We start from the raw sequence: 17,694 nt of genomic DNA, 5'->3' as shown, positions 1-17,694 counted from the left end.
TGAAGATGGGTTTAATTGCATTTCAAATCTACAATACTTAATGTTTGGTTTACCCACAGCCTAACCTATGGCAACGCATAGGTACAAGCTATCATGTACAACCCAGAATTTCAAAATTTTCAACAAGTGCCATGCTAGAAAAGATGTTAAAAACATGTAGAATACTGTGCATTTCTTTTCCTACGAGCGAGTTTACGAGTTGACGTTGGCAATGAGCTGCTGGCAAACCTCTATGCATGTTCTCATGAGAACATCAACGCAGATCTAATCTTACAATCCATTTCATCCAACGCTTGCTTGCATAACAACTATGTTTAATGCAATGCAGGATAACTCGTATCTCAAAACAGCAAGGCAATATAACGAAGCAGTCAGCTAATCGTCTAAGTTGGCATCCAGCCTCATGTTTCAAGACACAACAAACATTCAAATGTATACATGTAGTGAAACCTCGAGTGAAACATCCCATCAATGATTCAGAAGCAAAAGCAACATTCATCGAACCTTGCATTGTCGACCGAGATCCTAGATCAGATAAGTGAAACTATACAAATAGGAAACTAAGTTTCAGATTTCATAAGAACACCATCAACTTTCTGAATCATTTGACATCTCTAACCATCAATAATCAAACATAATTTCCTCTATGTGATATTTTTCCTATACTACAGTCCGGATTCGCTGGTTGGGTCACGACTGCGCCCCGATTAGCGAATCGTGTTCGTTCGTTGGGGCAACTGACAACTGATCAAAATGCTCTAGACACACGCAAGTGACGAGAAATACGTCACGGAACACTCACATACTTGCATAAACGTTCTGTATACAGGAGCTGTGATGCGACGGCGGTCAGACGTCAAACTCGTTTTGACATCTATTTTGACATTGACAGTGCTTTTTAGTTGGGTTTTGCCCCAACCAGTGAACATTCAACCATCGAGACAGCCCATCTAACGAGCTCTCAACGAACGGATCGTCACTGTATCATATTGTTGAAATATCTCTAAATATGTTTCGCACAATGAGATTAACAATTATCTGAACTTATCACATCAACTATAATTAGTTGAGCATCCTTTCCAACGTTAGCCAATAAAACAACTTCAGATATGCCAAGTAATTCCTGATCGCTCCCTGCTGTACAAAGTCCTTCTTCGAAGAAGTGCCAATATGACTTATACTCCTTTTATTTTTTTTTAATTAAACTTCTGTATATATGCGTGTATGTTCATTGTTCATAGCCATCCCAAGAACCGAAAATGGGTCTGATAATCCGTTTCTCTTTCTTCCAACTTGACAACATAGTAAATTCAACCTGTCAAATTCAGCCTGAAAATCTTAAACCCGCAAACTGTGCTGTCTATCATATTTTTAGTTGCTTAACACAATGTCTATACCTTACCTATCAAACAGCATCCAAACACAATCGTGAACTTCCGCCAAACAGTCATCTCCAAAGACTGCAACACCTTGTTTAAACTAGTACAGCCGCAGATATAAATACGGTCTGCTGTGGGCAAAAGAATGGCATTATCAACTCCTGCTGCAAATCTGACGTGCTAAGCAATTCTCGACTAAGAATAGAACAACCCTAATACTTACATACTGAAGAGGACTGTTAGTCCCAATCAGTCATCTCATTAGTTCTTTGTGCAAGCGTAGCTGATCTGTTGTTACTGGAATGTCAACTACGGATGGTCAATCATACTCGAGCTCAAGGCCTTCGAATTTCATGTACTAACGTATGTTCTCAACATTGTCGCCGAATGCAAGCTGAATTGCTTCCCAATGGTTTGCCATCATTGATTGCTAGTCTTTTACCACTACTGTGTAACTTTAGACCTATGAAAGTTACAGACAGTGCTGCATGAAATGCACTACTTTGTCTATCAAGTGACAAAAATATGCCATTTTACAAAACGAGAACAGTGTTGATAACTATATTGAGCTTCTCGTTTCAAAACGTCAACTCCTGTAAAATTTTCTGTCACACAAGCATGCATGCACCAGTACATAGCTTCAAAGGGCTATCTTCTTCTACTTGGCGTATCGTTCTAACTAAGACGAAATCCGCTTCTCAGCTTACTGTTCAATGAGCACTTCCACTTCCAGCATTGCATTGTCTTGTTGAATACCCATTTTCCGCTTTGTATATCTTGGTCCTTCGAACGAATGTCCAAATGGCTGGTTTGCAACATTAGAGCTAATGCCATGCATTGTCTATTTTTCTCAACCGTTGAATAACTTACAACACATGTACAATACAGTCGTTCTTTTCCTTTCACAAAACTTCAGTATCTCACAAACTTCAAAGATTTCGTTTGTAACTAAAGCAGTTGACCCATCCTCTCTCTGCCTGTTACTCCATAAAAGTAATGAGCTTGCAAAATTCTATCAACTTAAAAACGTACTCCGCTTAACGCTGAATGAGTTCATGCACCTGACAGGCAACACTTTGTTATTTCACAATGTTTGATAAATAAGAAACATTTCTCATCCTCAAGGCCCTTTGACCAACCACAAATTGAACTCTCCGACTCGAGATAGACATGTTACCTTGCTATCCAGACTAAATGATAACCATTACACATTTGGAGTACTATACTGCATACCGAAGAGTGTCGACACGTATTTAAAGAATGGCTAACTAATCAGGCACATTCCGAGTCAAAACACACACTGGTGCTTTCTCCTTCTTCTTTATGACTCTACGTCCCCACTGGGACTTGGCCTGCCTCGCTTCAACTTAATGTTCTTTGAACACTTCCAGTTTTTTTTTATTGAAAGGCTTTCTTTGCCTGCCATTGCATGAATGTGTATATTGTGAGGCAAGCACAATATACCCAGGGAGTCGAGAAGATTTTCCGACTGGAACGGAAATCGAACCCGCCGACTTCGGATTGGCGATTCATAACTTTAACCACTAGGCTAACTGGAGACCCCTACACTGGTGCTTTAATGGCAGCAAATTTGAGTAACCTTCAATTCAACCTCCATTCATGGTAAAAATCACGACACATTACAAAAGCTTATAGGTGTGTTAAATACTCAAACTATTCCGATTCCTCCAAAAAGTCGTGCAGGACTGTCGACACACGCGACGTGCAATCCTCTCCGTGCCGAATGTTTTCTTTCTCAACTGTTCTCGCTCCGCTTTTCGAAGCGAATCTCATCCATGCCAACATTGAAGACATCCATCACTATTAAATCACACTAATTCCTCTACAAAGCAACGTTGAGAAGCCACGCAAACAGTCTGCGGAGTTATTTCATAATTAGCGCCTTGCCACGATGCACCCCGTTGAACCAATCCTAGCACTGCCTGCGCAGTCGTATCGCATTGTTGCACAAATTCATCATGTACAAAATTCACCTCATGGTGGAAACCCCTGTTTCCATTTCCTATTGCATGCTTCGTATTTCCGGGAAGCCACTCATTGGGACTATCCATCTTCCCCAACCTTCAGGATTCCAACTATTCTCACAGAGTTAACATGGGAAACCCTGCCGATTTCCGCCGAGATATTTCGTCAGAGAATTCAACCAATTCTCCTTCACTGGGGAAATCCTTCCGATCTCCGCCAACGCCATGAGAATCACTTTAATTCTCTTGAGCTTTGCCCCCAGGAGAATTCTTTCAATTCTCGCAAATAAACAGGGGAAATCCCTCCGGATTTTCCACCAACTCCATGAGAATCACTCTGATTCTCGCAAAGCTCAACCCCACGGAGAATTCATCCAAATTCTCGCGTCTTAACATTTTCACCCAGTCACTTGCATCGCTCGCGAACATCTGCTTGTCCACATCAATCCGTTGATAATCCGACCCCTGCAGTTTTCGTGGATTGTATTTATATTTACCTCGTTTTTTCTTTTTAATCCTCGTCGCCACTTGTAATATTGTGACCGTCCGTCTCCGCTGCTAGCAACGAATGTTGTTGTTTTGGTTCCCTTTATCACTTGTTCCCATCAAGGTCATGTTGCCAAAGGTATGCGCACAGATAATGATGTGAAACAGATCAAGGTATAAATAGGCATAAGGTACGCACATCAATGTTCGTCGGCCAATATACTACAGCTACCTCACAGCAGGTTTTGGCAAAATAACGTGCTGTCTTAGTGCTATCCCTTCAGGAACGTCGTGACGAAATGTCAAAGAAGCGTAACGCCTCGTCGAGCAAAAAAAAAAATACAAAAATAGATTGACGTCTGCTTCTCGTTCTCTCAGCCTGCTTCCCCGCTTCATCGTCCTTCCATATTCCAGCCGGTGCTAGGTGGTACTTTTTTGCTGATTTTTGTAGTGATGTAGGTTTGAACTTACGATCCGGAGATTGATGAATTATTTCTGCTTCTGATTCTGTTGCTCCTGATCCACGATGCTACAGCTGTTCCGGTGGCGTGCGTTGATTTAATCGCCAATATAAAGAATGATTCGATAACAGCTGCAGATTTAACATCCAAAACTTGTTTTCATTGAGATATTTCATTATGGTAGAGCATTACGATCCCTTCTTTTAAATATCTGTGGAATATGATTCATTCTTCCCTCTTTCAAACAATCCTATAATCTAATTGGTGATTTTTTGGTGGGCAAGTTCCCAATCCAATCCAGCTGCAGTAATGTTTTCTTTGGTGCTTTTGGATGAGTAGGGGAAAATGAAGGAACAAATAAGATGCACAAATTTGTAAACAGAAGCATAGGCTCTGTAAGAGAGAGACAATATGTGTTGCCAAATGCGTAACATATCTCCCAACCTTTTTGCTCCTAGCATTTAAGGAGCAGTTGAAAAGCATTCTGATTGCTCCCAAGTGAAAACACTTCAAGCAGTTGAAATGCTAATTAACAGCCAAAAGCTTTTGAGCAGCACAGCTTATGCTAACTCAAGGCAGTTATGCATTCGAACTGCTTATGTAGGGCAGCAAGCAGTTTAAATGCATAATACGGGCTGATACACGGCTTATTCAAATGCTTAGTGGTTACCTGGGAAGTTATTGTGACTTCTGCGCAACAAAAACCTGCGCGCTGTAACTCTTATGTAACAAGTGTGTTACTTGGGATGCTCTAAGAACACTAAGCTGAAGACAGGCTTGCCAAGTTCCAATGCGAACGTCGAGTTATAAAGAAGAAGAAGAACCTTTCGAAAAATCCTGCAGAAGTTTCTCGGGATATCCTCTGGGAGTTTCCCGTGGATTCCTCCGGTGTCCTTCAAGGATTTCTCCAAGTAATTTTTGATAGAGTTCTTCCAGATATTTCTCCTGGGATTCCTTCAGGAAGTTTTCCAGGTATTATTCCTCCAGGAATTTTCCCAGGAATTCCTCCAGGAATTCCTCCAAAAATTTCTCCAGGAATTCCTCCAAGAATTCCTCCAGTGATTTCTCCAGAAGTTCCCCGAGGATTTCACGCGAGTTCCCCGAGGATTCCTCGATTGTCCCCCAAGGATTTCTCCAGAAGTTTCCTGAAAACTCCTTCAGGAAATCTGTCCAGAAGTTTTTCCTGAAATTTCGCGTGGGATTCCTCCAGGAAGTTTACCAGGGATTCTTCTAGGAATTCCTCCAGGGAATTTCTCCGGGAAATTTCTCCAGAAATTCTTCCAGGAATAACTGCTTTTTCATCTAGGAGATCATCAAGGAATCCCTTAAGTTATTCCTCCACGGTGTCTCCAGAAATTCATCCAGGGATTCCTCCAGGATTTCATCCACCAATTCATCCCAGAATCCCTCCAGTAATTTTCTGGAATTTCTGGAGAATTTTTAGGACGAGTTTCTTGAAAAAAAGCCCTGGAAATATTTCTGGCGAAATTCCTGGAGGCATTCTTGGAGGATGTCTTGAAGGAATTTCTGGATAAATTCTTGGAAATTTTGTTTTTGTGGAATTCTTGGTGGAGTTCCTGGAGAAATTCTTCGAGCAATAAGGGGAATTCTTGGAGGACTTCCTGAAGGAATTTACGGAATAATTTCTGGGGGATTTTCTGGAGGATTTCCTGGAGGATTCTGGAGGAATTCTAGAAACAAATTCTTTGAAAATCCCTGGAGGAATTCCTGGAAGAATTCTTCGAGGAATTCCTGAAGAAATTCCAAGAAAAATTCCTAAAGTAATATTTTTAGGAATTCCTTGAAAAATTTCCTGACGAATTCCTGGAGAAATTTATGGAGAAATGCCTGAAAGAAATCTCACTGGAATTCCTGGAGTAATTTTGGAAGAGGTTCTGGAGGATTTCTTGCATTTCAGGAGGAATCCGCTGAGAAATTGCCGGAGAAACTCCAAGAAGGATTTTTGGAGAAATTCCTAGAGGAGTTCTTGGAGGAATTCCTGGTGAAATTCTTGGAGGAATACCTACAGGGATTCTTCGAGGAATTCTTTGCAGAGGTTTTAGTGGATTATCTATAAAAATTCCTGGTGAAATTTTTGGAAGATTGCTTGAAGGATATTTTTAGGAATTTTTGGCAGAATGCTTGGAGGAATTCCTGGAAGAGCGGGGATGAACCAGCCTCGGGCTGAAAATCCCCATAATAAAGAGCCAATAATAATAATAATTTTTCCAGGAAGAATTTTCATGGAATTTATTGAGAAATTCCTGGAGGAATTCTTGGACAGATTGTTGGCAGAAACCCTTGGAGGACTTCCTTAAGGATTTTTGGAGGAACATTTGGAGGTTTTCATGAAGGAATTCATGGAGGAATTTTTAGAGAATTTTCTGAAGGAGTTCTTTGAGGAATTCCTGGAGAAATTCTTGGAAGAATTCTGGAGGAATGCTTGAAGGAATTCTTGGCAGTGTCTTTGGAGGGGTTTCTGGATGAAAAAAAAATCATTGAGGAATTTTTGGTGGAATTCCAGGAGTAATTCCTGGAGAATTTCCTAAAGGAATTTCCGGAGTAATTTCTGGGGAAATTTCTGGAGGATTTCCTAGTGGAATTCCAGGAAGATTTTTTAAAGAAATTCCTGGAGAATATCTGGAAAGATTTCCTGTAGTATTTTTTTTTTTGAGGAATTTCTACAGGTCTCTTGAAGGATCCTGGAGGCATTCATGGAGGAATTTCTGGAGGAATTCTTGAAATAAATTCGTTGAAAATCCCGGGGGGAATTCCTGGTAGCATTCTACGAGGAATTCTTGAAGAAGTTCCTGGAGGAATTCCTGTAGTAATATCTGTAGGAATTCCTTGAAAAATTTCTTGACGACTTCCTGGTTGAATTTCTGGAGAAATGCCTGAAAGAAATCTCGCTGGAATCTCTTGAGCATTTTTTGGAAGAAGTTCTGGAGGATTTCTTGCAAATTTCTGTAGGTATTCGTTGAGAATTTTCTGGAGAAACTCCTAGAGGGATTATTGGAGAAATTCCTAGAGGAGTTCTTGGAGGAATTCCTGAAGAAATTCATGGAGGTATACCTACAGGAATTCTTCGAGGAATTCTTTGCAGAGGTTTAAGAGGATTATCTGGAAAAAATCTTTATGGAATTTTTCCTGGAGGAATTCTTCTAGGATTTTTTGTCAGAGGAATGGAATAATTTTCAAGGAATATCTTGAGAAATTCCTGGAGAAATCCTTGGACGCATTATTGGCAGAAACTCTTGGTGGACTTCCTCAAAGACTTTTGCAGGAACTTTTGGGAGTTTTCTTGGAGTAATTCATGCAGAAATTCTTAGAGAAGTTTCTGGAGGAATTCTTGGAAGTTTCCCTGGAGGAATTCTTGGAGTTCTTCTTCCTGGAAAAATTCTTGGAAGAATTTCTGTAGGAATGCTTGTAGGAATTCTGAGCAGTGTCCAAGGAGATTTTTTTAAAGAAATACCTGGAGAAAATCTGGAAGGATTTCCTGGAGTAATTTTTTGAGGAATTTCTAAAGTTCTCCTGATGGATCCCGGAGGCATTCATAGAGGAATTTCAGGAGGAATTCTTGAAATAAATTCTTCGACGATCCCTGGGGGAATTCCTGGAAGAATTTTCCGTGGAATTCCTGAGGTAGTTCCTGGAGGAATTTCTGTAAAAAAAAAATAATTGACGAATTTCTGTAGAAATTACTGAAAATATGCCTGAAAGAAATCTCGCTGGAATCCCTGGAGTAATTTTGGAAAAAGTTCTGGAGGATTTCTTGCAGGTTTCTGGAAGAATTCACTGAGAAATTTCTGGAGAAACTCCTAGAAGGATTCTTGGAAAAAAATCGTAGAAGAGTTCTTGGAGGAATACCTACAGGAATTCTTCGAGGAATTCTTAGCAGAGGTTTTAGAGGATTATCTGGGAAAAATTCTGGTGTATTTTTTCAAATATTCCTAGAGGAATTCTTTTAGGATTTTTTGGCAGAATGCTTGGAGGAATTCCTGGAATAATTTTCGAGGATTTTCTTGTGAAATTCTTGAATGGATTATTGGCAGAAACTCTTGGAGGACTTCCTGAAGGATTTTTGGAGGAACTTTTGTAGGTTTTCTTGGAGGAAGTCATGGAGAAATTATTAGAGGAACTTCTGGGGGAATTCTTGGAGGAATTCCTGAAAAAATTCTTGAAAGAATTTCTGAAGGAATGCTCAAAGAAATTCTTGGCAGTGTCTTGGAGGGAATCCTGGATGAGAAAAATCCTTGAGGAATTTTTGGTGGAATTCCTGGAGGACTGCCGAAAGGAATTTCCAGAGTAATTTCTGGGTAAATTTCTAGAGGATTTCCTAGTGGAATTCCAAGAAGATTTTTTAAAGAATTTCCTGGAGGATATCTGAAAGGATTTCCTGGAGGATATCTGAAAGGATTTCCTGGAGTAATTTTTTGAGGAATTTCTGAAGGCCTCCTGAAGGATCCTGGAGGCATTCATGGAAGAGTTTCTGGAGGAATTCTTGAAATAAATTCTTTAAAAATCCCTGGGGGATTTCCTGGAAGAATTCTTCGAGGATTTCCTGAAGAAGTTTCTGGAGGAAGTCCTGTAGTAATTTCTGCAGGAATTCCTTGAAAAATTGACTGACGAATTCCTGGATAAATTTCTGGATAAATGCCTGAAAGAAATCTCGCTGGAAACCCTGGAGTAATTTTTGGAAGAAGTTCTGGAGGATTTCTTGCAGGTTTCTGGAGGAATTCGCTGAGAAATTTCCGGAGAAACTCCTAGAGGGTTCTTGGAGAAGTTCCTAGAGGAGTTCTTGGAGGAATTCCTGGTGTAATTCTTGGAGGAATACCTACAGGGATTCTTTCAGGAAATCTTTGCAGAGGTTTTGGAGGATTATCTGGAAAAAATCTAGGTGGAATTTTTGAAAGATTCCTGGAGGGATTCTTTTAGGAATTTTTGGCAGAATGCTTGGAGAAATTCCTGGAATAATTTTGAAGGAATTTCTTGTGAAATTCCTGGAGAAATTTTTGAATGGATTATTAGCAGAAACTTTTGGAGGACTTCCTGAAGAATTTTTGGAGGTACTTTTGGAGGTTTTTTTTTTTTGAAGAATTCATGAAGGAATTCTCAGAGGAATTTCTGGAGGGATTCTTGGATGAATTCCTGGAGAATTTCTTGGAAGAATTTCTGGAGGAATGCTTGAAGGAATTCTTGGCAGTGCCTTGAAGGGATTCCAGGATGAAAAAACTCCTTGATGAATTTTTGGAGGATTTCCTGGAATATTTCCTAGAGGACTTCCTAACGGAATTTCCGGAGTAATTTCAGGGGGAAATTCTAGAGGATTTCCTAGTGGAACTCCAAAAACATTTTTTAAAGAAATTCCTAGAAGAAATCTAGAAGGTTTTTCTGGAGTAATTTTTTGAGAATTTCTAAAGGTCTCCTGAAGGATTCTATAGGCATTCATAGAAGGATTTCTGGAGGAATTCTTGAAATAAATTCTTTGAAAATCCCTGAAAAACTTCTTGCAGAAGTACCTGGAGGAATTCCTGTAGCAATTCCTGTAGGAATTCCTTTTGACGAATTCCTGGAGAAATGCCTGAAATAAATCTCGCTGGAATCCCTGGAGTAATTTTGAAAGAAGTCCAGGAGGATTGAATCTCAGTAGCTATAATGTTACGAATAAGCTCATTCAAAAATCCCAGAATGGCTCAAAACTAATTTCATTATCGTGAACAATAATACGCCTGTTTGCCCTTTCAGTGTGTCTGTCCATTTGGAGTATTAATTCAACCAAACAAACACAATCCCCCAGGAGGGCCCAAATCAACAACACCGACGGTTGTGGGGACCAAGAGTGAAAGCGAGAAAGAGCTCCTCTCTGCAGGAATGCAAACTGAAAATTTATTTTACGATTGAAGCTGCCGTAAAAAAGTGAATGAGCTCTCGAATTGAATGGGCAGAACGGCGCAGGGAGACTGCAGCATCCAGAAGGGCTCCAAATTGAAAAGTGTCCCTTCGGTGGGACATGGCCCAGAAAAGCGACGTCGCCTCTTGTGACAGGCCAGGCCGGTTTTGAAAGCTACGACCCGGCAAAGTGGAACGAAAACACGTACCAACTTTCTGTGGTAGGGATCAACTTGTTTTCCAGTGACGCGTGAAACCAGGGTTTATGAATGATTGAAGCTTAGGTTGTACCTCTCTATGGGTTGGTTGCTGCTGTTGGGGTAAATAAAATCGATACCGCAAGGGAGACTGGATTCCCCTTTTCTCGGTTGAATTTTCCGCAAAAGCTTATCGATAACGTTCGATGAAGGTTGCATAAAGGAAATGTGTTCGTTCGTTCCATGAATATTTATTCTTTCGCACTTATCTATGGGATGCTCTATTAGGCTAAGATGGGTCTGATTGGCACTTATTAGATGGATTCATCGTACGCAGAAGAGTGCTTCTCAATTATTGAATCAATAGATTTTAATCGCAGAGTACTGTATCAAAAAGACATTGAACTCTGCTATTTCCCTCATGTTGCTATGTGCGTTGAAGACGCAAAAGGTGCCCAAATGCGCTTCAAACGCGGTAACACATTGTTACCAAAGGAAACTTAGCAACCATAATCAATATCACTAAGCCAAGGTGTAAGCATTATGTAAAATTGTAGGAGTTTGGTACGGTATGCTAGTAAAAGCCTTGGAACTATCACTGGAGCAAACCCTCGAGGTGTCCTAGTAAGAATTTCTCAAGGGAATCCCTGGAGAAATTCTTGAAGAATTATTTTCGGAGAACTACCAAATGATGAAACTTTTGGAAATATCCTGGAATTAACCTGAAGGAATTCCTGAACGAATAGCAGGAGGAATTTAAAAAGCAATTCCTAAAGGAATTTTTGGTGCGTTTTATAGAGTTCCTTATCTGAGTGAACTCCTGAAAAATTTCCTGGAGAAATGTCTAAAAGCGCTTCTCCGTCCTTGGGGGTGAGAATGGGTCAAAAATGTATACACCCACATTCATTGTTCAATAACTTTTGTTTGTTTGCATGTGTTAACGCACGGGTCGGATAGGCCCTTTGGATCGACGGTTGGTCTACTACATATCAATAAGACAATAGTAAGCGATTTGACAGATCGCACCTATATGGATAAATCACAAAGAATTGCTACACGTTGTTGCCACAAAATAGTGATCTTTCTAAATAACCGATATATTCCTTAAACTTTACGCTATTATTGGACTACATATAGTAAAACTATTCTCTAGTAATTGCCTACTGTATTACCATATATGTTTAAGCAATCATACAGGTAAATAACATAAATTTCATGAATTCGATTAGCTAGTACCGATGATTTGTACCTAAACCTATATACGATTTGCAGTCATTCAGTATCAATTACGCTTTAGTTTATGGTGGAGAGCGATTCGTTACCGGTGCGAATTTACGATCAGGTGCTAACCGTAAGTAGCAGTAACTTCGGACCAGATTAAAGTATTTATGCTGTCCTTTGAAACATATAGGTTCCCATCACCAGTTCGCTTAGTGGCTATTATAGGTTATTTGTGCGTCATCATTGGAAAACTTAATTGTAAGTACTGAATATTGTGAATCTGCCAATTTAATAACATGAATAAAATTTCAGTCGAGTCGCGCTTCGCTCGGACTTCGAAAAAGTTTAACAAACTCGAAATTAACGAGTCATGATGAGCGCATCGAACCCTAACCCCACTATGCAGGAAGGCACACATAGTTGCAAGAATTGCAACCGTCCCGATAACGCAGAGGATATGGTGGCCTGCGACAAATGCAACGGCTGGTGGCATTTTAGCTGTGCCGGCGTGCAAGCTTCTATCTGTGATCGCTCGTGGCGTTGCCCCAACTGCTCGACGTTTTGCGGCACGATTGGATCCGAGAACTCGAATGCATCCAGCGCACGGCTACGATTGAAGCAGCTTGAGGAGGCCAAGGCGCTAGAGGACAAAATACGCAAGGAGCAAGCCGACAGAGAAAGGGAGTTCCTAGCTGCGAAGCATCAGCTAGAAACCGAAATCGAGGCTAGGCAATCGGTAGGTGGCAGCCTTAGAAGTCACGAGAGTCATCGCAGCCGACGGAGCAGAGTAGGAACTTGGGTGGCTGATCAGGACTTTACAATAGCAAACAGAGCGATTGAGAATCATCCGCCGCAAACCGGCAAAACCTCTACCCCAATACTCACGGGTCAGGTAGGAACCGGAGCCACGACGAAAATTCTTCCGCCGCCTCTTAACACCCAAACCTCGCAACACGAACGGCCTACCGATCATCAACAGCCGTCTGTGACTCCCACGAACGAACAAGTAAGTCATCTCTCTTCCAACACACCGTTGGGCATACCGAAGCACCTGCTTCCCCCAACCAAACCCTCTGGAATACCGGAGACATCATTTCCGCTTGTGAATTCGTCGCGTATTGCGGAACCGGATTCGTCGCACTTGCCGAATGTGTTGGGTGCAGTTCATCCTCAGTCTCAACCGGCACCAATGAGCAAGTCAGTGTCATATTATCCCGCGTTGCCAGCACCACCTCCGATATATTCGTTAGGCACAATGGCGCAGGAACTCGCTTCGACAGAGGGTCCGTTAAGAACGGCATCGAGGATGCCGCCAGTATGCCCGGTGGACAACCTGAAACCATCGCTTTGCCCGATTAAGCCATCGCTTCCTCCGATGACAACGTCAATTCTTCCTCCCATCAACACATCTAGCAGCCACCAGTTACCTCCGCCTCCGGTAGACCCCTCGGGTTCGACGATGCCTTCGCTTCACGCTAACCAGCCTAGAGTAATGGAGCATCGAGTTGGTTTCTCGAGACATCCCGGCAACGGAGACCCACCTCGTTCTTGGCTGAATTCTTCGCAACCGATCATCCGAGATGCTTCAGCTGATGTTGGTCACATGCCCGCGCCGCCAAACAGGATTCCTCCCCAACCGTCGTGCTACGTAGCTCCACCGCAACTGTCACAGAGTGACCCAGCGTCTCATTCGTGGTACCAGCAGCCAATGCCACCCTACTGGCAACAACCGTACTGGCAGCCACAGTACCCGGTGCAGAATTCATTCGCCGGAATAATAAACCCACAGCAATTGGCCGCTCGCCATGTGGTTTCCCGGGAATTACCGAAATTTTCCGGGGATCCGTTAGAATGGCCCATGTTTTTGAGTGCGTTTGAGTCTACGACATCGATGTGCGGCATACAGCCGGACGAGAACCTTGCAAGGTTGCAGAAGTGCTTGGTCGGGAAGGCCAGGGAAAAGGTACATAGTATCTTAACTCTGCCGGAGGCCATCCCCGAGATAATCAACACACTACGCGATGAATGTGGCCGTCCGGATCAGTTGGTACATTGCTTAATGAGCAAAATCAGGAACGCGCCTGCTCCAAACGTTAATAAATTAGACACGCTAATTACGTTCGGGCGCGAGGTGCGCAATCTCGTTACCTACATAGAAGCCGCCAATTTGCAAGCCCATCTTTCCAACCCCATGCTTCTAACGGAACTGGTCGGTAAGCTTCCCCAAAGTATTCGATTGGATTGGGGTCTACATACCCAGCGAATTCCTGAAGTCACGTTGAAAGCGTTCAGCGACTTCGTTTCGTCGATGAAGACAGCCGCTTGTCAAGTTGCAATGCCTTTCGAATCCAACCCTCAAGATGATGTGGTCCGGTCTGGCAAGAAAAAGGAGAAAAGCGGATATGTCCACACGCATTCTGCTGAAGTCGATACCAGAAGTTCATCGAGAACGAAGCCCGAGATGCAGCAAAAGCTGTGCTTGATGTGCCAAAGTGGCGCTCATAGAATTAAGAACTGCGACAAATTCAGTTCACTGACGATTATAGAACGGTGGAGACTGGTGGAGCAACGAAACATGTGCCAGAGATGTTTAACGTGCCATGGTAAATGGCCGTGTAGAACCTCACAGCCCTGTGGTATGGACGGCTGCGGAGATATGCACCATAAATTGTTGCATCCGGGGAAACCGAAACCGGCCCCCTCAGGACCTAAGGGGCCTGGTTCGTCAGGAGTCGTCACCACTCATCGCAGCCAACAACATGGCACATTTTTCAAAATACTTCCTGTGACACTGTCCCATAACGGAAAGTCGGTTACGACCTTCGCCTTCTTTGACGACGGCTCGAACGTAACGCTCCTCGAAAGTAGTATCGCCGACATGCTCGACCTGGATGGAGAAGAGAGCTCGCTTTGTTTGCAATGGACCAGCGACGTCACACGTAAAGAATCTGTATCCAAACGAGTTAAAGTCTGTATATCAGGTGACGGAACCACTCAACATTTGTTGTCACAAGTACAAACCGTGGACAACCTAGGCCTGCCTCGGCAAAGTTTAAACTACACTGAGCTTTCGGTGCATTTTCCACATCTGCGTGGTCTACCTATCCAGAGCTACACCGACGCAGTTCCACGGATTTTGATTGGTGCAGATAATGCGCGACTGAAGTTGCCATTGAAGAAGCGAGAGAGACGAGATGAAGAACCAGTGGCCATCAAGACAAAGTTGGGTTGGACGATCTTCGGTGGACAACGCGGAAGCCATGCCTACAACCGTATGATGGTTCACGTGTGCGACTGCTCTGCTGATCAACGTCTTCACGATCTTGTGAAACATTTTTTTGATGTGGAACACCTTGGCATAACCGCTGCATCAACCCCAGAATCAAAAGAGGACGAGCGAGCTAGACGGATACTGCAAGAGACTACTCGGCGGACAGAATCCGGCCGGTTTGAAACTGGATTACTATGGAGGAGTGATGACGTGCACTTCCCAGAAAGCTACGGTATGGCGGAACGAAGACTCAAATGTCTAGAACGTCGGCTACAATCAGACCCGGAACTCCAAATAAACGTCGAGGCTCAGATAGCTGATTATTAGCACCAGGGATACGCCCACAAGGCTACCAAGGAAGAGTTGCAAGAGTCTGATCCAAGACGCGTTTGGTATTTGCCGATTGGAATTGTTCGTAATCCACGCAAGCCCGAAAAGCTACGAATTGTGTGGGATGCAGCTGCAAGCGTTAAAGGAATTTCTTTGAATTCCATGCTCCTAACCGGACCGGATTTACTGACTCCACTCATGTCAGTTCTCTGCCAGTTTCGTCAAAGGCAGTACGGTATAACAGGCGATATCAGGCAGATGTTTCATCAGCTGCGCATCAGGAAGGAGGACAGACAATCACAGAGATTTCTGTGGCGTGCTAACCCCGAATCCACCCCGGACGTGTATGTGATGGACGTGGCGACATTCGGAGCTACCTGCTCACCGTGTTCAGCTCACTATGCGAAAAATTTGAATGCAGTGGAGTACGAGAAGGATTACCCCGAGGCAGCGAGAGCCATTATACAGAACACATATGTGGACGACTATTTAGACAGCCGAGATACCCTCTGTTGGCGATAGTCCCCACCTTATATAAGACACCGTGCGCTGTTACTCTGACGGCAAGCAGTAGAATGGTGATAGATGTGTCATCATAGCAGAATGCCAATTCGGCACAATAGACAATGACAAACAGAAATAGATAGTGTAGATGAGAGCTAAAATTGAATTCGCAAAGCATTATTAAAACTTATTTCTAGAAACAAATATTATTTCCTTAATTATCTTTCGTCTTAAAATATGTAAGTAGTTTAATTATATACAAAGAAATACGTGTCTATAATGAATTATTAATATCTAGAGTATCTGTAACGAGATCTACAAAAAATTGATAAAAAGGCTACACGGTGAATTTGTAAACAAAAGTGGACTGAAATCTGTAAGCTAAAACCGATCTTAAAACTAAAAACCTATCTAATTATAAATATATTTACAGCTTAAAGCTAATCCAACAGCACATCTGGAGTTGCTAAATAGAGTTCCGAAAACTTCTACTGTCCAAATTCACCCGCCAGCTAACAAACTTTAAGAGATTTCAACAATCTGTTTGAGGTTATTCGGACACTCGTAGCTCGTTCTGCGACAACGAACGATGTCGAACAGTGGACGTCGGCCTAATTGCTCTGTGCGAATGCTCACGGAGGAGGAATCCACACAGGATGTGAATTGCCCAGCTTGCAATCGGCCGGATGTTGCCGATCGTATGATGGTGCAGTGTGACTCGTGTGATTCGTGGTATCACTTCACCTGTGTGGGGGTGGATGAGTCAGTGAAAGATCGCAGTTTCCGCTGTGGGCGTTGTTCACGTCGATCGTCTAGAGCTTCTTCACGAACGGGACGATCATCTTCAACAGCCGGAATTCGTGAATTGGTTGAGCTTGAACTACGGCGAATCGAAGAGGAAAAGCAGGTGCAGGATCTGTTGATCCGTGAAGTAGAGGAACACGAACAGTCCTTACGTGAACGAGCAATCCAGCAGGAGTTGGAGCTAAAGCGGAAAGCGAACCAAGAAAAGTGGCAACGAGAGAGGGAGTACATTAGCAAAAAGTACAATATACTGCAGTCTGCAACGGAGGTAGGAGATAGTGTGAGCCGGAAGAGTCTACGTAGTAACCCAAGCACCAGTAGCACGGTACGTCGTTGGTTGGAAACCCAGATTAATACAGCCGCGGTAGAAGTTACAACGAGTGTCATCACCCCAGTGACCACCGCGTCGTATACTGGAACTATCCCGAAACGAACCTCTGCACAGGATAGCGTTACCAGTAGCAAACTAGTCACATCATCTCTGACAGCCAATGTTACAGAAAAAGCACAAGTCGTCGCTAGTTCCGATGAGAATTCGTTGTACAGCATAGCTATCGGTGGAGTAACTTCGCCAGAATGTCGCCAATCCATTGAAGTCACTGAACAACCGGTCGCCGTTTCAGTTCCCGCGTATCATCCTGATCATCTAACAACCGAAGACGATGTGATTTCTCCTCCAACAACGAAGCAATCAGCCTTATCAAAAGTATATTCGCGAATCTCGACGGCGGCCTTGATGAGTCAATCAAATTTGGAGCAGCAAGTGCGGGATCTTCAACGTCAACTTGAAATCCTCCAGACTACGCATAGTCACCGTACTCAACCGAGTCATATCCGTCAGTCATCAAATGCGTGCGACACGAGTATACACGGTAGGGTATCGTGTGAAGGTAGGTCGAAACAGCCTGTAGTCACATTTTCGACGAGTAAAGCAGGACCGCCACGTTTCGGGGATCCTCTGTTCAATTCGACCCCGGCAACAATCTCCTACACCCCTAGCGTAACGAATGGTATTTTCCTTGGTACTTCGCATCCGTCAGTGTCAACTAGTGTTCCTCTAGCCATGAACCATTCCTCTGTAACAAGTATCCCAAGTTACCCTAATCCGATCTCGTCACCGTGGGTTGCACCCAGTTTTCCACCAGTCGATACGGTTTGTAGTCCAAC

The 17,694-nt window shown here is 43.0% G+C and overlaps 2 protein-coding genes across 9 annotated transcripts in view; both read left to right on the top strand.

Moving 5' to 3' along the window:
* Positions 1 to 17,694, top strand: part of LOC109426613 (uncharacterized) — a 678,826-nt gene that overhangs the window by 119,188 nt on the left and 541,944 nt on the right. The gene's annotated exons all lie outside the window — the stretch shown is intronic.
* On the top strand, positions 11,339 to 15,560 carry LOC134287353 (uncharacterized). Of its 5 annotated transcripts, none has more exons than XM_062849038.1 (3): positions 11,339 to 11,594; positions 11,670 to 11,748; positions 11,809 to 15,560. In XM_062849038.1, exon 3 carries the CDS (start codon positions 11,989 to 11,991, stop codon positions 15,214 to 15,216), a length of 3,228 nt encoding a protein of 1,075 aa, XP_062705022.1. In that variant the 5' UTR covers positions 11,339 to 11,594; positions 11,670 to 11,748; positions 11,809 to 11,988; the 3' UTR covers positions 15,217 to 15,560. The 5 variants fall into 5 exon arrangements, with proteins under 5 accessions (XP_062705022.1, XP_062705023.1, XP_062705019.1 ...); XM_062849039.1 differs by having other exon boundaries at positions 11,339 to 11,748; positions 11,809 to 11,876; positions 11,931 to 15,559; XM_062849035.1 differs by having other exon boundaries at positions 11,670 to 15,560.

This window comes from Aedes albopictus, chromosome 2 (assembly GCF_035046485.1).
Source record: "Aedes albopictus strain Foshan chromosome 2, AalbF5, whole genome shotgun sequence".
NCBI classification, from domain to species: Eukaryota; Metazoa; Arthropoda; class Insecta; order Diptera; family Culicidae; genus Aedes; species Aedes albopictus.
Note: the sequence above shows the minus strand (reverse complement) of the source record. Positions and strands in the feature narration are given on the sequence as shown.

Excerpts from the sequence above, each read along its gene's own strand:
- LOC134287353 (XM_062849038.1), top strand. The coding sequence starts at position 11,989 with ATGATGAGCGCATCGAACCCTAACCCCACTATGCAGGAAGGCACACAT.